Source organism: Salvelinus alpinus, chromosome 25 (genome assembly GCF_045679555.1).
Source record: "Salvelinus alpinus chromosome 25, SLU_Salpinus.1, whole genome shotgun sequence".
Classification (NCBI taxonomy): domain Eukaryota; kingdom Metazoa; phylum Chordata; class Actinopteri; order Salmoniformes; family Salmonidae; genus Salvelinus; species Salvelinus alpinus.
This window is the reverse complement of record NC_092110.1, coordinates 33804760-33828173: the sequence shown is the minus strand read 5'-3', so window position 1 is coordinate 33828173 and position 23414 is coordinate 33804760. Positions and strand designations below refer to the sequence as shown.

The 23414-nt window shown below is 43.5% G+C and overlaps 1 protein-coding gene across 3 annotated transcripts in view; it reads left to right on the top strand.

Annotated features, from left to right (window-relative positions):
* Window positions 1–614: 614 nt before the first annotated feature.
* Window positions 615–23414, top strand: part of stac (SH3 and cysteine rich domain) — a 50942-nt gene continuing 28142 nt past the window's right edge. The window contains exons 1-3 of one of the 3 annotated variants that reach the window (XM_071366580.1): window positions 1091–1159; window positions 7949–7990; window positions 8369–8828. In XM_071366580.1, the coding sequence (XP_071222681.1) occupies window positions 8369–8828 (460 nt within the window). In that variant the 5' untranslated portion in view covers window positions 1091–1159; window positions 7949–7990. Of the gene's footprint in view, window positions 1160–7948; window positions 7991–8368; window positions 8829–23414 lie in introns of all 3 variants that reach the window. The other 2 variants (XM_071366578.1, XM_071366577.1) reach the window with 2 other exon arrangements.

The following is a 23414-nucleotide window of genomic DNA, read 5'->3' as shown; positions in this document are numbered from 1 at the left end:
AGCCTGCCTGCCGACGTGTACCTTTGCCCCCCTCTGAATTACCAACCTCTGCCTTACCCTGACCCTGAGCCTGCCTGCCACCCGGTACTGTTGCCCCACCTCTGGTTTACTGACCCCTGCCTGCCTTGACCTGTCTATTGCCTGGCTCTGTTGGAATATTAAACTATTGTTTATTTGACATGGTCTGCATCTGGGTCTTACCTTCATACCTGATCATTTTCCTGACACCACACTCCAAGGGCCCTCACCTCCTCCTCCCTCCTCCTTACAGAGAAACAACAAAACATTGTCAATAGGCTACATTCTGTAGCTTGATCAAATGTATTTACAATCATACATCCTGTGAGTCACTAAACAGTACATCAGTACTTCAGAAATATAAATGTATTAACATGTATATTATATAGCCTATGTAAATATGATAGCCTGCCAGCTGCCTGCTTCAATTTGAACTAAAATAACCAAATACATGTAGTATTCTTTCTGAAATGTATCATGACAGAAATGGAAGGCTGTCTACGCCTGCCTTGGCTTACCAAACTACGTTGACAAGAAAGACCCCTCCCTTCACAGCAATGAGGCAGGCGCTCAAATATCCGCCCATAATCAAGCTGACAGCAGAATCCGGTTGATCACTGACAGCAAGGGCACGAACAGCTCAAGACCAGACGAAGCGCGCGCATGGACACGGATGGGATGTTGGCAACATTACGCAGCAGGAGAGTGATGGAAAGTACCGAACAGAGTCGATAGTGGGTGAACTTATAAGGCAATTAACTTGCAAGTATGTATTCTACGCACCAAATTGTTTTCTTTTCCCCGCAGTCGATTCTGTAGCCTATCTTTCAGAACCGCCATAAGACCGACTTCTCATCTCAGGACAGTTGAAAACGAAGTCACGACGAAGAATGAAGAAACACTGAAAAATGTAGCCAATTGAGATATTCAAAGCTGCACACGAGTGTACAAAGTCCTCAGCGCAACCCGAAGCCGGTCTTTAAGTTTATTTTGTCCAAGATGAAAGAACATGATTCCCCCAGCTAACATCATGCAAGACGAGAGTTTGGGCAAGGAGAACGAGCGCGAGCAGCACGAGAACCCTCAGTCACCAGCGCCCAGCGCGAGTCAACAGGAGACAAAGGTAGTGGTACCCAAGAAGGTCGGTTTTTAGTTGATGTGCCCATTCCATGAATCAATAGATCGTGAAATGGTTTAAAATAGATAAAGAACCTGCATGACTGCCTCTCAATCTGTCTGGAACAGCCAAAGCTTAGACATGTAGCTTATTTCAATTATTTAGCCAAATGGTCAATTAAGTCTATTTTTATATATTTTAAATGGCTCATATATTGCACATGGTCATACTTGTGCATCATGTTGTAAACAAAAACATGTTCATATGGTATATTCCACCCATTCATACATGTTTCATGTATTAAATATGTGCAGGATCTAAGTGTCTGTCCCACAATAGGCATTCTTAAAGTAAAGTTATATGACGGACATATTTAAACTATATATACTCTGAAATACTATTTTAGGCTACTATGTTGTATTAAAGCTCAAAATCCAATAATAACAACACTAATTGTTCCTGAGTTCGATTTAGTCTGATTTGAGTGTTTCCACTGATTGTTTTCAGCCAACAATATTGGCTTATAACATCCAACCTTGCCAATGAAAGTACAGTATCATATCTAACTTTGCCAATGAAAGTACAGTATCATATCTAACCTTGCCAATGAAAGTACAGTATCATATCTAACCTTGCCAATGAAAGTACAGTATCATAAAAATATGAATATTTATGAATAGGACAGACAGATGGACCCTAAAAGTTGATGGGGGTTGCTGCAATTGGGAGCTATAGGAGGGTTCCAGCTCTGCCATTGGCATTTTGTCTAATTGTGTGGTCCACACCTATTTATCTGGGTCACCCATAGCCCTGAGTAAGTACTAGCTATAATTAGCTCTAAAATACTGGACCAGTCACTATCATTATGGTTGTAGATTTTCAGCCAGTTACACTCCCTTCCTGTCCCAAAGCTCTCTGGCTTATGCGGGACACTTTAGACACGCTTCTCAGTTCTCGTAAATGATCATCTCAAGTTGAGAGAAACCATTTCAGTTTTTCCATTCCCTTTCCTTGGCAGCCAGTTGCTCCAGCGATGGCAAAACTAAACCCTTTTCCCTTTCATCGTTACATTAGTCTGTAGCACTTCCCATCTCTACACATCAGTAAATGTGGTCGCTAGATTGCTATTTGAAGGGATTCTTGGCAGGTATCCTGGAGTAGTTAGCAGCTGTGGGCAAGCAACTGTAATAATTTCTTCCAGGTGTCTCAGTTGGGATGTTATGGTTGGGTTCCTTTGAGAGAAGTGTGTGACTGTGGGTATGCTGATTGCCTTCTGAATGGATAATTAGTTATTAGTCACGTGTCATGATCGTTTTTTATTAATGAGAAACGATACCTGTTCCCAGATTGACACTTACACTAAGTCATTCTAGAATGTTAGAATACTGCATGAAACCATACCTCACACGTGTGATTCAATGCACATGGCACAGGCTGTTGATTTCATTTGGAATGCATAGTAAACCATTTGTAATGCAAGTTGCAGAGAAATAACTAGGCTACTTCTTTAAAGGCACCATATAGGGACTCTTTCACTTGTTTCGATGTGACTTTCATTGTTTTTCCTTTTAAAGGAAAGTTGGGGTTCATAAAGTAAGAAAAGTGAAGTGCCCTATCAAAACTTTAATCAGCCTCTTTGCCAAACCTCCATTTTATATACTCTTGATGAGAAACACTATTTAAGCTGCCTTGGGAAGTTTGTAATTCATGAGATTCCCTGAGGTGTTTTTGGTAAATTAGCTTTTAGCTTGAAATCCCCCCTTCTCATTAGCCCCCTGTGAAGTATGATAGAGTGGCTCTTTTAAAGCTTGTCCATGTGGCTATTGCTCTTGTGATGGATCCTGTATCAACAGCCAGGCATTTCCCAACGGGGTTCCCTCAGCCTGGTCTGTTGATTCATTTGTCTTATTATGCCGAGAAAGACCTTAATGTAGAGTTCTAGTATTGAGAAAGAGAACAGTGTAGCCTTCATTGTTTATGACGAAGTGCATTGAGTGGCAGCTGCCTTTATAGAAATATAGCTGAAAGCTCTTCATAGTTTGTTGTATTTTTCATGGAAGGGGTGCAACATACCGGTAAACATATTTTCTATAGAATATAAAACATGCCAAATAATTTTAGATGGGCGTCTAATTGAAGTACAGTTTTCTTTTTCCTTCCATTAAATCACAGAGCAGTCACAACATTCCCTTATTGAAAGTACAATATATTTTTGATAGATCCCACCTCTCCAATTCTCTGACTGCTTTAATGTGCACATGTAGGGGCTTTAAGGATTCCAGCCACTAAGCTCATGATAGAGTGGGTAACACAGATGCTCATAAAATATTGACATCTGGTGTATTATGGTTCTCTCTCTGGTCTTAGTAGAGAAAAAAGTGCAAAATGCAATGATAACACATCTGTATTTTGTCCATCTGTCACGTTCCTGACCTTATTTCCCTTTTTTTGTATGTATTTAGTATGGTCAGGGCGTGAGTTGGGGTGGGTTGTCTGTGTGTTTTCTATGTTGGGTTTTTTGTGTTCGGCCTGGTATGATTCTCAATCAGAGGCAGCTGTCAATCGTTGTCCCTGATTGAGAATCATACTTAGGCAGCCGGGGTTTCACGTGTGGTTTGTGGGTGTTTGTTCCTGTGTTAGCGTTTTGCCACACGGGACTGTTACGGTATGTTCGTTTGTTGTTTTGTATCGTGTATTGTTTTCGTGTTCATTAAATTACCATGGAAACTTACCACTCTGCAAATTGGTCCTCCGATCCTTCTCGCCTCTCCTCGTCCGATGAGGAGGACGACTTAGACTACCGTTACAGAAACACCCACCACCAAAGGACCAAGCAGAGTGGGAAAGGACAGCAGCAGCAGCGGAAACAGACACAGGACTCATGGACTTGGGAGGAGATCCTGGACGGAAAGGGACCCTGGGCAGAGCCAGAGGAGTGTCGCCGTCCCAAGGCAGAGTTGGAGGCAGCGAAGGCAGAGAGGCGCTGGTATGAGGAGGCAGCGCGGCGACGCGGTTGGAAGCCCGAGAGTCAGACCCCAAAAATTCTTGGGGGGGGCACACGCGGAGTGTGGCTAAGCCGGGTAGGAGACCTGAGCCAACTCCCCGTGCTTACCGTGGAGTGAGAGGGCGTCGTACTGGTCAGACACCGTGTTATGCGGTGGAGCGCACGGTGTCCCCAGTACGCGTGCTTAGCCCAGTGCGGGCTATTCCACCTCGCCGCACTGGCCAGGCTAGGTTGGGCATCGAGCCGGGTGCCATGAAGCCGGCCCAACGCATCTGGTCTCCAGTGCGTCTCCTCGGGCCGGCGTACATGGCACCAGCCTTACAAATGGTGTCCCCGGTTCGCCAGCATAGCTCAGTGTGGGCTATTCCACCTCGCCGCACTGGCAGGGCTACGGGGAACATTCAACCAGGTAAGGTTGGGCAGGCTCGGTGCTCAAGAGCTGTTGTACTCCTTCACGGTCCGGTATATCCGGTGCCACCTCCACGTACCAGTCCTCCAGTGGCAGCCCCCCGCACCAGGCTGTCTCTCCGGGTTCTCTCTACAGTTGCTCCCGCCTGTCCAGCGCTGCCAGAGCCTTCCTCTTCTCCAGCGCAGCCAGAGTCTCTCATCTGCCAAGAGCTGTCTGAGCTGTCTGCCTGTCCAGCGCTGTCTGAGCTGCCTGCCTGCCCAGCGCTGTCTGAGCTGCCTGCCTGCCCAGCGCTGTCTGAGCTGCCTGCCTGCCCAGCGCCGTCTGAGCTGCCTGCCTGCCCAGCGCTGTCTGAGCTGCCTGCCTGCCCAGCGCCGTCTGAGCCGCCCGCCTGCCCAGCGTCGTCTGAGCCGCCCGTCTGTCCCGAGCCGTTAGAGCCGCCCGTCTGTCCCGAGCCGTTAGAGCCGCCCGTCTGTCAGGAGCCTCTAGAGCCGTCCATCAGTCAGGAGCCGCTAGAGCCGTCCGTCAGTCAGGAGCCGCTAGAGCCGTCCGTCAGTCAGGAGCCGCCAGAGCCGCCAGCCAGCCAGGAGCTGCCAGAGCCGCCAGCCAGCCAGGAGCTGCCAGAGCCGCCAGCCAGCCAGGATCCGCCAGAGCCTGCAGTCAGCCAGGCGATGCCAAAATCGCCGTTCACTCTGGAGCTGCCGGAGTCTCCCGCCTGTCCGGCGCTGCCGGATTTCTCCGTTCATTCGGGACCCATGGCTAGGGTTCCCAGGCCAAGGTCGGCGGCGAGGATCGCCGCTCATAAGAGGCCACGGGGGCGATTAAGGAGGCGGACAAAAACATAGTTGAAGTGGGGTCCACGTCCCGCGCCAGAGCCGCCACCGCGGACAGACGCCCACCCAGACCCTCCCCTAGAGTTTTAGGTGGTGCGCCCGGAGTTCGCACCTTGAGGGGGGGGGGGTTCTGTCACGTTCCTGACCTTATTTCCCTTATTTTGTATGTATTTAGTATGGTCAGGGCGTGAGTTGGGGTGGGTTGTCTATGTGTGTTTTCTATGTTGGGTTTTTTGTGTTCGGCCTGGTATGATTCTCAATCAGAGGCAGCTGTCAATCATGGTCCCTGATTGAGAATCATACTTAGGCAGCCGGGGTTTCACGTGTGGTTTATGGGTGTTTGTTCCTGTGTTAGTGTTTCGCCACACGGGACTGTTACGGTATGTTAGTTTGTTGTTTTGTATCGTGTATTGTTTTCGTGTTCATTAAATTACCATGGAAACTTACCACTCTGCAAATTGGTCCTCCGATCCTTCTCGCCTCTCCTCGTCCGATGAGGAGGACGACTTAGACTACCGTTACACCATCCCCAAGCTCTAACTTCAAATAATTATACTTCTCAGTCGGATCCTATTGAAATGGGGAATAGGTATTCCTTAGATAGTGTATTCTGTAACGTCGACGCTGGGAGTCGAGAAACAGGTGGTAAGTTTAATATAACAATGAACATGGAACGATACAAGGAGTAGCGTTTAGACATGAACAAACAGAAACAATACTGCCTGGGGAAGGAACCTATTGGAGTGCCAGATAAAGGTGAGGTATTGGAGAACAGGTGTGCTTGATGATGAAGCGCAGGTGCACGTAATGATGGTTGCCAGGACCGGTGGTTAGTAAACCGGCTATGTCGAACGCCGGAGGGGAGGAGCGGGAGTAGACAGATACGGTATCAGCTCATGTCTTACCCCACCATATCTGTTTAATTCAATAATAACATTGCAATTTGACTTTCAAGATGACACAATTTAGGATTTATTTTCAATTTATCTTGACCATTGTTTCATTTCAATGTCATTACTGAGAAGTTAAACAAACAAAAAAGGCAGCCTTTCTCAGTGAGGAAGAAGACTGGATCTATACATTATAGATAGGTATTTTATTTTCCAATCACCATCTCCTAGAGTCAAGGCTAGACTACATCAAAGCTTCATTGTGAAAAGACAGCTACACTGAACTACCAGAGTACATTGCTCTGTTGGTGGGGGGCTGAATTAATTATTTCCAGATTGACCAGATTGATCAACAAGTCATGGTCACGTACACGCATACTGTCAAAACTCAGTTTCACTGCTGGATTCATTTGGATGGAAAATACAACAGGGGAACACATTGCAAATTGCATTTGACATAATGCAATCATTGGTCACCACAGGAGATTTGTTCATCCAACAAAACATTTTATGATATGTATATGTGTGTTATCCTCAACACTTTCCAGTCATGGAACCTGGAAATCATTGAGGCCAATCGAATGAAAACAGATCAACTGCAGGGACAAATGCACCTAAATAACAAGTTGAAAATAGCCACTCACCCTGGTGTTAGGTCCCCATTACAGATTCAGCCACTGACTTGTGAAATGGAAAATAATTGTTTAATGAGTCCATTCTCTGACCACCATTCACCATCATTTTTAAAGTGCTCTTTAATGTGACGGTGCAGGCACTGACTGGGCAGATATACAGAAGCAATGAAATTATAGTTTGGCGGAGAGTCGTTTTGTTGAGAGTTTGTCACGACCCAAGTGGGAGCGTAGTAAACAATAAGTCTTTCAATATGAGGAAAAACATTTGTAGAGGTGTTAGAGGAGCCATTTCCTGTCTGCCGGGTTGCTCTTTAAGTTATACAAAAAAATAAACAGAAGCAGTAAGGAATTTGTAGAAAAAAAGGAGGAAGGGAACCGTTGCTAAGGTACACAATAGTCGGTTTTTGTAGACAGAAGGTGCTAAGGTACACAATAGTCGTTTTTTGTAGACAGAAGGTGCTAAGGTACACAATAGTAGATTTTGGTAGATAGAAGATGCTCTTTGGTAAAAGGGATAAATTGGTCATCAAAAAGAAAGGAGGACCGAGGCACTCTTCATAGAATGAATTAAAATGCCTTTATTTGTATGGCATGTTCAATGGAAACATTTTTTAAAACTCTGACATGTTTTGGTTGCATGGCCTCAGGGTGTACAGTAAGGAATTTGTTGAGAGTTTGTCACAACCCAAGTGAGAGTGTAGTAAACAATAAGTCCTTCAAGATGAGGAAATACATTTGTAGAGATGGTAGAGGAGACATTTCCTGTCTCCCAGGTTGCTCTATAAATTATACCCAAAAAAAGAGAAGCAGTAAGGAAATTGATTCTGGTTATGGCCCAGCATGGTAGAAATGATTCCTCCATGATGCAAAGCGTAACCCGGGAAATTACATTTCCTTTCCATGTGGGGGACTGAACCTATACAGCAGTTTTCTACAAAAGAACTGCAGGTTGACTTTGCAATTTCAGTGGCCACTTACAGTATGAGCGTCAGAAATAGACTTAGAAAAATATGAGTGAACATTCATGAATGTTTTTCTCTTTCAGTTGAAGCTTTCAGTTGAAGACTCTTTCAGTTGAAGACTCAATGTGAGTTATCTTGGAACAGCCCAATGAGAAGTCATAAGGAGTAATAATGCAGAAAAGGATTGTATGGCACCTTGTATAGATGTGGTGCTTATGGAGCAAAGATACCCATGCTACAGTAATGGAACCAATTTGAATTAATTTGATACATACTGTACAATATTGTACGGTAATAAACATGTTCTAAGGTCAATTTCTTCTCAATCTATTTCTCTCTCTCTCTCTCTCTCTCTCTCTCTCTCTCTCTCTCTCTCTCTCTCTCTCTCTCTCTCTCTCTCTCTCTCTCTCTCTCTCTCTCTCTCTCTCTCTCTCTCTCTCTCTCTCTCTCTCTCTCTCTCTCTCTCTCTCTCTCTCCCTCTCCCTTTCTCTCTCGCTCTGCAGATGCAGAAGTTGAAGCGCTCCCTCTCCTTCAAGACCAAGAGTATGCGCAGCAAGAGCGCTGACAACTTCTTCCAGCGCAACAACAATGACGCCAAGTTATCGACGGAGCTGCTCTCTGACAACAGCAGCAGCACGTGCCAACTGAGCGTGATCGGGGTGGCGGTGGCCCATCCCGTCCAACCCGTCCAACCCGTCCAACCTGTCCACCCCGTCCACCCTGTCCACCCCGTCCACCCTGTCCACCCCGTTTACCCAGTCCACCCCATCCACCATGCCCCCCCTCTCTCAACCTCCAACCTGGTGATCTCTAATGCGCCCCCGGCCATCCCGTGTGCCCCACCTTCCTTGGTCTATTCCCCGGGACGCCACCCCCTTGCCATCGACCCCACTGGACACGGCTTCATGGAGCACATCTTCAAGAAGCCCACCTTCTGCGACGTCTGCAACCACATGATCGTAGGTAATGGTCACCCTCCGAACTCAAACAAACATTCACACTGTAGTGTATTGCAGAGAAACCTCAGTGTAGATGCTGCCTTCCTCTGACACCGCCTGGTATAGAGGTCCTGAATGGCAGGAAGCTTGGCCCCAGTGATGTACTGGGCCGTACGCACTACCCTCTGTAGCGCCTTGTGGTCGGAGGCCGAGCAGTTGCCATACCAGGCAGTGATGCAACCAGTCGGGATGCTTTCGATGTTGCAACTGTAGAACCTTTTGAGAATCTGAGGACACATGCCAAATCTTTTCAGTCTCCTGAGGGGGAATAGGCTTTGTTGTGCCCTCTTCACAACTGTCTTGGTGTGTTTGGACCATGATTGTTTGTTGGTGATGTGGACACCAAGGAACTTGAAGCGCTCAACCTGCTCCACTACAGCCCCTTCGATGAAAATGAGGTCGTGCTCGTTTCTCCTTTTCCTGTAGTCCACAATCATCTCCTTTGTCTTGATCACGATCACGGCCAGGTCTCTGACCTCCTCCCTATAGGCTGTCTCATTGTTGTCGGTGATCATGCCTGCCACTGTTGTGTCGTTGGCAAACTTAATGATGGTGTTGGAGTCATGCCTGGCCATGCAGTCATGGGTGAACAGGGAGTACAGGAGGGGACTTTTCACACACCCCCGTGTTGAGGCTCATTGTGGCAGATGTGTTGTTACCTACCCTTTCTACCTGGGGGCGGCCCGTCAGGAAGTCCAGGATCCAGTTGTAGAGGGATGTGTTAAGCCCTAGGGTCCTTAGCTTATTGATGAGCTTTGAGGGCACTATGGTGTTGAACGCTGAGCTGTAGTCAATGAATGGGAAAGTGTGGGAAATGGCAGTCTGGAATGCAATAGAGATTAGATCATCTGTGGATCTGTTGGGGCGGTATGCAAATTGGAGTGGTTCTATGGTTTCTGGGATAATGGTGTTGATGTGAGTCATGACCAGCCTTCCAAAGCACTTCATGGCTACAGACGTGAGTGCTATGGGTCGGTAGTCATTTAGGCAGGTTACCTTAGTGTTCTTGGGCAGAGGAACTATGGTGGTCTGCTTGAAACATGTAGGTATTACAGACTCAGTCAGTTGCCAGTTGGACATCGCATGCTCAGAGTACACGTCTTGGTCATCCGTCTGGCCTGCGGCCTTGTGAATGTTGACTTGTTTAAAGGTCTTACATCGGCTACGGAGAGCGTGATCAGACCTATCACCGTCAGTGATCAGACCTATCGCCGTTAGTGATCAGACCTATCACCGTCGTGTCATCAGCAAACTTGATGATGGTGTTGGAGTCGTGCATGGCCACACAGTCATGGGTGAACTGCTCTCCATTTGTCCAGCTCACCAGATCTAATGAGAGAGAGAGAGAGAGAGAGAGAGAGAGAGAGAGAGAGAGAGAGAGAGAGAGAGAGAGAGAGAGAGAGAGAGAGAGAGAGAGAGAGAGAGAGAGAGAGAGAGAGAGAGAGAGAGAGAGAGACTGGCAAAGAGAGTTTAATGAGCCCGGTGGAAGGAGAGTTAGAGTCAGAGAGTCACAGAAGGGCAGCAAGACCATCACATAGAACTAAAGGCTTACTGTAGAGTAGATGCTGGGATGTCAGCATACTGAATCACAGAGCAAAATTGACTTGGTCAGGGTGATACAGACTAGGTATAGGTGTACTCAGGAATGCAATTATGCAAGAAATGGTACATGTTGTGGAGGCACTGTAGAGGTATTCAGATAAGATATCGGATACCTTTATTCAGACAGATTATATGAATTTCAATGCTGCTCTCCGATAGAATATTTTATCTTGGGAGTTGTACAAATGTCTGCGCTATGCATCAATTAAGGGGCCTGATGAACTTTTCTCAATCTCTAATGCCTGTCTAGACTCTAGAGAACTGGAAAGGGAGTCATATTAGAAGACCTGTTGAGAATCCTCTACAACGAGTCAACATCACCCTGTTTGCACATAGGGTGCTTTTATTTAATAAAAGTTAATGCAGAATTAATGTCATCCATAATGAAAAAGCTGATTTTATTACCTTGTTCTCCGGCTCATTGGATTGATGGGGTATATTATAGAATGCAAACACACCATTTGTTGGAAATCAATTGAGCCCCCGAGCATGTTCCCCTTCTTGCGTGTGCTCCTATGTGAAAATTGAATTGTGCTGCTGGATGGATGAAATGGGTTCTTCTATTGTATATCATTTGATTTGGCAAATTGCAAATCACATAGTTGTCGTAAGACATGGGAAAGTAATCTATTCGCTTTGATGCATTTCTGCAAATTCAATCCCTAAGATAAACATGTAAACAGAAGGAAACATCCAAAATACGGGTCAAAGTTCATTAGCTTAAAAGTTGATCAATTGCTAAAACACAATTTCTGAAACCTTGCTCCATTTCCTGAAAACATTAAACACAAAACCTCAATCTTCAAGCACTATTTACATAACCTCTGACTCCTCTCGCAAAATGAAACATTTGCCTCAACATTCGCCTTTACCTGTGTTCAAAATCTAACACGGCTCTCAAATCATAAACAAAGTGATCAAAATGATATACACTCTTAAGCAGTCAGTAAACAATTCTCAGAAAAATAGAAAACACATTGTTCAAAACATACAATTCTCATGGAGAAGTACATTTTTAATCTAAAAATATATTCATATTTTTCCGTCATTGTCTTTTGATGAACGAAAACATGTTCTATCATAGTAGCTCAAAATTGATCAGAAATTACTACTCTGCTTTGCTCTTTGCAATTTTGTTTTTTGTTCTTCCTCCTCCTTCTACCCCTATTTTTACAGTACTGTACCCTGCATCTCACAAACTTGTCCTTTGTCTCTGTGACACTGTAATTCTTGTTCTTTGTTGATATGAACCTGCAACCAGTCAAAATCTATTGAGCAGTCAGTACTGTTAATAAATGGAAAGCACAATGTTCAGGGCCATACAATTTGTCCATTGTACAGTATACAGCCTACAATGCACTGTACTACAGTATACAATACTAAAAGGGACAAAAACCAGAGGAGTAAACATGTGATCACTGTGCTTCTTCTTGTCTTTGGGCTGGGTCAGGCCAGAGCACTTCGTCGACATCACAAGCAATATTGTCCCTCCTGAGGCAACGGGGTAAGAAGCCTCGTGGGCCGTATCCAGCCCTGACATGATTCCTCACCTATATCACCACAGGCTAAATCCATGGCTTGCAGCAGATTTACTCTGGTGTAGGGTGGTCTATCATACACTTTCCATCTCCAAGAGGAGAAAAACTCCTCAATCAGATTCAGGAAAGGCGAGTATGGAGGGAGGTACAAGTTCATAAACTGCCCATTGATGTTAAACCATTCCCTTACCTGAGCAGCTCGGTGGAAACTGACATTGTCCCACACTATCACATAGGTGGGAATGGGATTCTCATTTAGCTCTTGACCCTGCTGCTCTTGAACCTGCTGTTCAAATAAAATATCTCTTAGATTGGCAATAAATCTTAGAAGGTGCTGGGTGTTATATGGCCTGAGTGTAACATGGTGATGTAGAACACCATGGTTGCTGATAGCAGCACAGATTGTGACATTGCCACCTCGTTGACCAGGGACTTCAACAATGGCCCGCTGTCCAATCATGTTTCGGCCTCTCCTTCTCCTCTTTGTTAGATTGAAGCCTGCTTCATCGACAAAGATGAACTCATGGGCTCTGTCCAAGGATTCCAAGTCAAATATTGTCTGTGTAGAAATACAATATACTGTATGTAGGATTTTGTAAGTTGTACAGACAGTGGTATACTGTAGAGTACAATTAGGCTTCTGATTCACATACATTGTATGTACTCAAGAGAAATGTAATTCACATAGTATGTGTTAGTACTGTAGACAATCTGGATTACAGTAAATGTTTCTGAATGTACACTTACTTGCACATACTGAGCTCGCAGTTCTTTCACCCTTGGTGAGTTGCGCTCAAAAGGTACTCTGTATACTTGTTTCATTCGCATCCTGCTACGATGGACACGGTCAATTGTGGAAATGCTCACTCTGTCGATTCCCTGGAAGTGTGTGTTGTCTTGTATCACTCGTTCCTGGATTTCTCTAAGTCGTATTGCATTATCTTGAAGGACCATGCCAACTCTAACGGCCTCTTGCTCCGGAGTGAATATAGCTGTCCTTCCACCTGCATGTGGCAGCTTTGCAATTCTACAAAAAGTAGTTGTGCAGTTACAAAACATATTCATGCAGTACAATACATAGAGTGATTAACTTTATAAATGTCTATTGAAACAGCTGCATATAGTGTAGTACAGTAAATTAGCAATTACAAAAATACAGTAGTATACTGTACCTGTTCTCTTCTCTGAATGTCCTTACTATGGTGGACACAGAAAATCGGCTCAAATTGGGTTGCACTCTAAGTCCTGCTTCCCTCATTGTCAGTCCATGGACAAGAACATGGTCTATAACTGTTGCTCGAATTTCATCAGATATTTCCACTCTTTGTCTTCCTCTTCGTCCTCCTCTTCCTCTTTCTTGCCCTCCTCCTCCTCTTCCTCCTCGTCGCCCACCTCGCATACGCACTCGTCCTCGTCCTCTCACATTGTTTCTTCTATCCATTCTCAGACTTTCTCCTTCCCACCTTCAACAACCTGTTTGCTCTCTGAACTGGCTTATTTTGGTTGTGTCGCATCATTTGAAACAGGTTAAATCAATTTTGAGTGGTTGTGTTCAATCAATGACACGTGTTCTCTATTTGTATTTGATTGTTGCCACTTGTGTTTACCAGTATGGATGACATGTGCATTAGAGTGCAGAATGTGTTTTGAGAATGAGAATGTGTTTAGAGTTTTGCTGAAAAGTCTAAGTGAGATCTGCAAATTGTGTTTTACCATGTGAAATGGTTTAAGGTATTGACAACAGACTGCATAATTAGCTAAATGAGTCCAGGCAACTGAGAACTTTGTTCAGCCAATGGGTTTTAGTGTTTTAGCAATTGAGAAAAACTGTAACTCCACAGCAGATTAGTTGAAGTACATAAAAATGCCTCTGATTGAGCACAGCACGTTAGTCGTTTGTTGAGTACAGGGCCTTGCTGCAAATTACTTATTAAATAAACGTCTACCTTGTTACTGGGGAGTGAATAGGAGATCTATCGGGAGGGGGGGTGACAGAAGGTGGAGAGTAATTTTGTTGAATTTAGTTGAAAATAGGTTATAAATCTTCATCCAGCTTTTACCTCGAATGCCTCGAAATTAATAATATTCTAGCCGTTATTCTGTATGAGTGTGTGTATGAGTATTGAACAAACAAACTATGATGCCTTATTGCTCCAGGAAAGCAATAGGGAAATACACAACCATTCTAAGCCCAAGAGCTCAAAGAATAGCACCTGCTTTAATCTATGTACAGTATGTATTATAAGTAATGAGTATGGCACTTAGAAAAATGTACAACGTAGGCCTACATAGAAATATACAACATAGATGTACAACATAGCAAAGACTCTGCTCTGTGATTGTTACAGCAGGCTATAACAGTGATGATCAGGAATGAGTAAGCTCCTTCATGAGAGAATGATCAATCTTATCACCTTCCTTCTGATCCAAACAACAATATTCAGCTTCATCATCCTTAATTCATTTACTACAGTGTTTCATTTAATGAAGGGTTCAAGGGAAATCTGTGTGCTTTCAGTACCGCTGAATAAGTCATACGCCGAAACCCAGTTGAACAAAAACGGATAAAAGTTTATAAATTAATCAAAATGAGTTGTACAGGTCCTCATTTGAAGTGGAGTAAGGGTACGGAAGAGAGAGGCGGCGGGAGGCAGGCGAGTCTCAGGCACGACGAAGGTCATTTACACAGGAAATGAGAGGATCCAGGCAGGAAAGGGGGCTTAACGGATCAATGTGCCGACTCACTGTATCAGAGTTCGGGCATGTGTGTGTGTGTGTGCACATGCTCACGTGTGGAGAGAGAGGGAAAAAAGAGTGACAAAAAAGTGGGGGGAGAGAGAGAGTGAGGGAGAAGGAAGAGGAAGTTCAGGTCTGGCAGGTGTCTAAACTATTACTGCGGTATAAATAAAAAATGGGCTGTTAAAAGTAGCCTCAGCCATGAGAGCAGATGCCACAGAGTGATTGGATGCCAGGATGCCATCACTTCTCCTTTTATAAAAAACAAAAGGTCTGTTAAGGTTGCCTCAGCCATGAGAGCAGATGCCACCACAGTGTGATTGGATGCCAGGGTGCCATCACTTCTCCAATTTTGGCTCATTGCCAGCTCACCCCACCAGACACCATTCACCACCACAGCTGAAAGGGCATTAGTCAGATGGAAGTGTCTAGGCACTTGGGCACCATGGCTCATCCCATAGCTGCACTCATCTCATTCAGCGTGAGGGGTTCTCATCATACCTCCACGTTATTACAATGAGTCAGTGAAAGCATCCCCATTTAACAACTGTGCAACAAGGGTTTAATTTGGCCTTTGCTATTCTGTCACTGTCAGACACCCTAGCCCATCCGGATAGACATTGCAATGATCCCAGTATATTGTGCTCAAGGACAACCATAGTTCCCATTAAAAACGTTAATGTACTACTGTAGGCTACACAATAAATGCAGACAAAACAAAAATCAATGCCTTCCAAACCATACTAATATGAGATCATTTGTTTTGTAACCTTGACATATTTTGACATTAGCAGTAACCTAACCTTGTCCCGAGGCATATGAAGTGTGGTGCACGAGACTAGCAGTAAGCTGACTTTGTCTGACCCAAATCTCTACAGATGTAGGGTTAGCCATGCAGGGCTCGGGCTCCTCTCTGGTTTACAGTTGCTGTTGGTTTGTTTGTGGCCTTGTTGTTGTTGTGCTCTGTTATTGACCTCTCCGTCCCTCTCCGTCCCAGACAAGGATCATATTCCCAGATCTGTCTGTAGCCTGGTCCCAGATCTGCCTGTAGCCTGGTCCCAGATCTGTCTGTAGCCTGGGCCCAGATCTGCCTGTAGCCTGGTCCCAGGTCTGTCTGTAGCCTGGTCCCAGGTCTGTTTGTGCTTTTGCCTACTCCAGTGTCATTGTCAAGCCATAAGGAGTTGGCAAGAGAGCAAAAACAGATCAGTATCACTAATGACTCCTGTTGTTGAGTATTAATGAGGCTTAGTCAAGCAACACAGGAGCAGACTGCATGACAAGGACCTAGCTTTTCCCTCTGGTTTAAGTTTCTTTGGAGGGATCCCATATGAATACTATTTTATTCACTTTAGTGTTTTTGCAGACTTTACTGTAGTATTCATTGTAGTATTTACGGTAGTGTACTGTAGTATTTGCTGTAGTGTTTTTGGGGACATTACTGTAGTATTTACGGTAGTGTTCAGTAGTATTTACTGTAGTGTTTTTGGGTACATTACTGTAGTATTTACTGAAGAGTTTTTGTATTATTATCTTTGACATAGAAGTGGGGTGCTTTCTCCTTGAGGAAGCCTACTGGAGAAAAAGTAAAGGAGCTCATTTTCCATAACCTGTATAGGTAGGTACTGTAGGTAGGTACAGTTGAAGTCGGAAGTTTACATACACTTAGGTTGGAGTCATTAAAACTCGTTTTCAACCACTCCACAAATTTCTTGTTAACAAACTATAGTTTTGGTAAGTCGGTTAAGACATTTACTTTGTGCATGACACAAATACTTTTTCCAACAATTGTTAACAGACAGATTATTTCACTTATAATTCACTGTATCACAATTCCAGTGGGTCAGAAGTTTGCATACACTAAGTTGACTGTGCCTTTAAACAGCTTGGAAAATTCCAGAAAATTATGTCATTGCTTTAGAAGCTTCTGATAAGCTAATTGACATCATTTGAGTCAATTGGAGGTGTACCTGTGGATGTATTTCAAGGCCTACCTTCAAACTCAATGCCTCTTTGCTTGACATCATGGGAAAATCAAAAGAAATCAGCCAAGACCTCAGAAAATAAATTGTAGACCTCCACAAGTCTGGTTCATCCTTGGGAGCAATTTCCAAACGCCTGAAGGTACCACGTTCATCTGTACAAACAATAGTACGCAAGTATAAACACCATGGGACCACGCAGCCGTCATACCACTCAGGAAGGAGATGCGTCCTGTCTCCTAGAGATGAACGTACTTTGGTGCGAAAAGTGCAAATCAATCCCAGAACGACAGCAAAGGACCTTGTGAAGATGTTGGAGGAAACAGGTACAAAAGTATCTATATCCATAGTAAAACGAGTCCTATATCGACATAACCTGAAAGGCCACTCAGCAAGGAAGAAGCCACTGCTCCAAAACCGCCATAACAAAGCCAGATTACGGTTTGCAACTGCACATGGGGACAAAGAGCGTACTTGTTGGAGAAATGTCCTCTTGTCTGATGAAACATAAATAGAACTGTTTGGCCATAATGACCATCGTTATGTTTGGAGGAAAAAGGGGGAGGCTTGAAAGCCGAAGAACATCATCCCAACCGTGAAGCACGGGGGTGGCAGCATCATGTTGTGGGGGTGCTTTGCTGCAGGAGGGACTGGTGCACTTCACAAAATAGATGGCATCATGAGGGAGGAAAATTATGTGGATATATTGAAGCAACATCTCAAGACATCAGTCAGGAAGTTAAAGCTGGTCGCAAATGGGTCTTCCAAATGGACAATGACCCCAAGCATACTTCCAAAGTTGTGGCAAAATGGCTTAAGGACAACAAAGTCAAGGTATTGGAGTGGCCATCACAAAGCCCTGACCTCAATCCCATGTAAAATTTGTGGGCAGAACTGTAAAAGCGTGTGCGAGCAAGGAGGCCTACAAACTTGACTCTGTTACACCAGCGCTGTCTGGAGGAATGGGCCAAAATTCACCCAATTTATTGTGGGAAGCTTGTGGAAGGCTACCTGAAACGTCTGACCCAAGTTAAACAATTTAAAGGCAATTCTACCAAATACTAATTCAGTGTATGTAAACTTCTGACCCACTGGGAATGTGATGAAAGAAATAAAAGCTGAAATAAATCATTCTCTCTACTGTTATTCTTACATTTCACATTCTTAAAATAAAGTGGTGATCCTAACTAACCTAAGACAGGGATTTTTTACTAGGATTAAATGTCAGGAATTGGGAAAAACTGAGTTTAAATGTATTTGGCTAATGTGTATGTAAACTTCCAACTTCAACTGTAGGTAGGACTCGGTTCTGAATGGAGGGATCAGATCTTCTGCTCTTTTCTATAACCATAAGGATTATTATTATGAATGATAATTAATTATGAATTATGAATATGGTCTATACTCTGCATGTAGGTTTGCATGTAGGTTTCTCTCTTACGGGTGGCACAAATGTGGATGTGGGGGAGCGGAATGGACAGGGTATATGCAAATTAAATACTGTAGTGTTTTTTTGCGGACTGCAGTGTTTGCAGACATTTCTGTAGTATTTATTACAGTGTTTTTGTGTGGATAATAATGTAATATTGAGTGTAGTATTCTACAGTATACTAAAAAATGATATACTAAGTACTACACATGAACGAGGGATACTACAGTGTGTAGTATAGTATTCTACAGTATACTACAGTTTACTACAGAATTCTATATTAAGTACTGTAGTATGTGGGGATGAGGGGAAGAGTTGTGTGTTCAGCTTGTTCAGTGCCGCATGTCTCATGTCAGCTCTCATCCTATGGATCAGGTTTTACTGCTATAATTTGGGCCTGTAACACATCTCACTGCTAATCCAGATGCCACTGTTAATTATGAATGATGCCTGTGCAGTAGGTCAACATAGTTACTGATAGAAGTCAAACAAAACAGGCCTTACTCTGCCTCTGTGCGATGTGAAGGAATCGATCGATTGTGTTTCACATATCCACACGCGTATAGGGTCTGGGCTGCATGGACACGTGCTCATTGATTAATCAATGAAGTCCTGGAAGCAAACGTTTTGCTAGACAAATGACAAATGGCAGTGGGGCTTCACCATGGCATATTGCTTACAGTCGAATAGGCACTCATATGTAGCATTTTAACATTATTATGTAAGCAACATTGTCTATGGAATTAAATATCAGTGATATTTCATAGGAACATGCTACTGTAAAGTCTACTGTACAAAGCCAATCAAAACATGGGCAGAAAAGAGAGGGAAATGGGTTGAGACAAAAATGGACTAGACACAGATGTGCTTGGGTGTAAACCGTGGGATATTACAATCGAGTATTAAGGACATTTAGTTTAATCAGTTTACTACAGTTTTTCAGGCCAGCCACACTCTACATGCCACTAGCGTGGTATATGTGGCCAGGATTGAATCTATATTTGATTAAAAAGTATTACGCTTCTATATTAAATCTGAAGATAAAGTGTGTATGTGTACGCCTTTCCTGCAGTTAAATTACCAAATTTCCCCCTAGTTGCCTCATAGGTGTAATATTTTGTTAGAATTTCATAATTAATAATAATTATTTTTTTTGGGGGGGGTTTACACCGGAAATCTAATGTTTCTATGTCAAATGGTTTTGTTAAATTTCAGTCTTCTGTGATGTATAGTACCAGTCAAACATTTGGACACACCTACTAGGGTTTTATTTCAATTTTACTATTTTTTACATTGTAGAATAATAGTGAAGACATCAAAACTATGAAATAACACACATGGAATCATGTAGTAACCAAAAAAGTGTTAAACAAGTCAAAATATATGTTAGATTCTTCAAAGTAGCCACCTTTTGCTTTGATGACAGCTTTGCACAACTCTTGGCATTCTCTCAAACAGCTTCATGAGGAATGCTTTTCCAACAGCCTTGAAAGAGTTCCCACATATACTGAGCACTTGTTGAATGCTTTTCCTTCACTCTGCAGTCCGACTCATCCCAAACAATCTCATTTGGGTTGAGGTCGGGTGATTGTTGAGGCCAGGTCATCTGATGCAGCACTCCATCACTCTCCTTCTTGGTCAAATAGCCCTTACACAGCCTGGAGGTGTGTTTTGGGTCCTTGTCCTGTTGAAAAATAAATGATAGTCCCACTAAGCTCAAACCAGATGGGATGGCGTATTGCTGCAGAATGTTGTGGTAGCCACGCTGGTTAAAGTGTGCCTTGAATTGGGCCTCCCGAGTGGCACAGCGGTCTAAGGTACTGCATCGCAGTGCTAGCTGCATCACTACAGATCCTGGTTCGATACCGGACCGTGTCGCAGCCGGCCGCGACCAGGAGATTCATGAGGCAGTGCACAATTGGCCCATTGTCGCCTGGGTTTCGGGAGAGTTTGGCCGGCCGAGATGTCCTTTTCCAATCACGCTCTAGCGACTCCTGTGGCGGGCCGGGCGCATGCACGTTGACATGGTCAACAGGTGTACGGTGTTTCCTCCAACACATTGGTGCGGCTGGGTTCCGGGTTAAGCAAACAAGAAGTCAAGAAGTAGTGTGGCTTGGTGGGTCGTGTTTCGGAGGACACGAAAATTGGGGAGAAAAAGGGGGTAACAAAAAAAATACAAATAAATAAAGTGTGCCTTGAATTCTAAATAAATCACAGACAGTGTCACCAGAAAATCACCACCACACCTCCTCCTCTATGCTTCACGGTGGGAACCGCACATGCAGAGATCATCCGTTCACCTACTCTGCGTCTCACAAAGACACGGCGGTTGGAACCAAAGGACAGATTTCCACCGCTCTAATGTCCCTTCATTTTATTGGTGTCCTATAGTAGCGATTTCTTTGCACAATTCAAACATGAAGACCTGATTCACACAGTCTCTTCTGAACAGTTGATGTTGAGATGTGTCTGTTACTTGAACTCTGTGAAGCATTTATTTGGGCTGCAATCTGAGGTGCAGTTAACTTTATTAAACTTATCCTCTGCATCAGAGGTAGCTTTGGGTCTTCCTTTCCTATGGCGGTCCTCATGAGAGCCAGTTTCATCATAGCGCTTGATGGTTTTTGCGACTGCACTTGAAGAAACTTTCAAAGTTCTTGAAATGTTCCATATTGACTGACCTTCTATCATGTTTTAGGGAAATTCCAGATGCAGACAGTGTCGAAGTAACAAAAGTTTATTACTAGAACAGGGGGCAGGCAAAATAACAGGTCAAGGGCAGGCAGAGGTCAGCAATCCAGATCAGAGTCCAAAAGGTACAGAATGGCAGGCATTCTTAGGGTCAGTGCAGGCAGAGGTCAATAATCCAGTGTGGTGTGACAAGGTACAGAAAGGCACGCAGCCTCAGGGTCCGGGCTGGCAGAATGGTCAAAACCGGGAGAACTAGAAACAGAGCAAGGGGGAAAGTGCTGGTAGGCTTGACGAACAAAACGAACTGGCAACAGGCAAACAGAGAACACAGGTATAAATTCACTGGGGATAATGGGGAAGATGGGCGACACCTGGAGGGGGGTGGAGACAAGCACAAAGACAGGTGAAACAGATCAGGGTGTAAAAGACACCTTTATGTCTTAAAGTAATGATGGACTGTTGTTTCTCTGCTTATTTGAGCTGTTCTTGCCATAATATGGACTTGGTCTTTTACTAAATAGGGCTATCTTCTGTATACCACCCCTACCTTGTCACAACACAACTGATTGGCTCAAACGCATTAAGAAGGAAAGAAATTCCACAAATTAACTTGTTAACCCCTGTTAATTGAAATGCAATCCAGGTGACTACCTCATGAAGCTGGTTGAAAGAATGCCAAGAGTATGTAAAGCTGTCATCAAGGCAAAGGATGGCTACTTTGACGAATCTCAAATATAAAATATATTTGTTTAACACGTTTTGGGGTTCTACGTGATTCCATATGTGTTATTTCATAGTTTTGATGTTTTCACTATTATTCTACAATGTAGAAAATAGTAAAAATACAGAAAAATCCTTGAAAGAGTAGGTGTGTCCAAACCTTTGACTCGTACTGTATATGAAGTGTAACATTGGGATGCAAACTCAAACTTGAATACATTTCAACTCTATATCTGAAATGGTACAGAAGACCACAATAAAATCCAGAAAATAGCCATTCAATTCTACAAACATAACAAAGCCCTCACCTACAGAGAGATGAACCTGGAGAAGAGTCCCCTCTGCCAGCTGGTATGGGGACTCTGCTCTCAAACAAAAACAAACCCCACAGAGCCCCAGGACAGCAACACAATTAGACCCAACCAAATCATGAAAAACTAAAACATCAATTGGCTATACTGGAAAGAATAACACTTTGGAAATACATATTTTTTAACATAGAAAACTAGAATGTTATTTGGCCCTAAACAGAGAGTACAAAGTAGCAGAATACCCAACATTAACGAAAGCTTTGACTATGTACAGACTCAGATGGTACGGCCTTGCATCGGCAGACCTGTCTCTCAAGAGTAAACAAGCTATGTGCCCACTGCCCACAAAATGAGGTGGAAACCAAGCTGCACAACCTAACCTCCTGCAAACTGTATGACCATATCAGAGACAGATATTTCCCACATATTACACAGACCCACAAAGAATTTGAAAACAAATCCAATCTTGATAAACTCCCATATCAATTAGGTGAAATACTACAGTGTGCCACCACAGTAGCAAGATTTGTGACCTGTTATCACAAGAAAAGGGCAACCAGTGGATCACAAACACCATTGTAAATACAACCTATATTTATCTGTTTATTTAATTTCCATTTCATACTTCAACTATTTTCACATTGTTATAAAGAGAGAAGAGAGATATAGTGGAAGAGAGAGAGAGAAAGAGAGATAGTGTGATCAGAAGAGAGAGAGAGAAAGAGAGGTAGAGAGAGAGAGAGCATTGTTTGGGTGAAGGAAACCTGGTGATGATAGCAGATGCTCGGCACTATCTTTCTGACTGACTGCCAAATTTTAATGAATGGTATTTTGGGGGGTCTAGGAATCAGCAGCACACTTTGGCTTTCTGTAAATAAAGGTCGTTTTTTTCCGAAGACATATGCCATGAGGATCATATCACTTTGCTCTCAACCTCTGACCCTTGGTTTCAGCCTCACTAAGGCAAATTAACCTTTAACTGCAGTGGGCTAAATCAGGGTCACACAGAGTGTTCCTTGGTAGTCTTAAACAAATCTACTTTGAAACAAAAGTATACACCTGACACACATGGAACTTCTTCGGGATCGGTGTCCCGTCCATGGGACGGTTGAGGCTTATGTGACTAGGTTGTAAGGTTGTAAGTAACAAGAACATTTCCCTGGACATAGACATATCTGATATTGGCAGAAAGTTTAAAATCTTGTTAATCTAACTGTGCTGTCCAATTTACAGTAGCTGTTACAGTGAAAGAATACCATGCTATTGTTTGAGGAGAGTGCACAATTTTGAACATGAAAAGTTATTAATATAAAAATTAGGCACATTTGGGCAGTCTTGATACAACATTTTGAACAGAAATGCCATGGTTCATTGGATCAGTCTGAAACTTTGCACATACACTGTTAGTGGCCAAAATCTAAATTGCAGCTGGGCTGGAATAATACATTATGGCCTTACTCTTGCATTTCAAAGATGATGGTACAAAAAAATACAAAAGAACGGTTGGTTTTTTCTTTGTATTATCTTTTACCTGATCTATTGTGT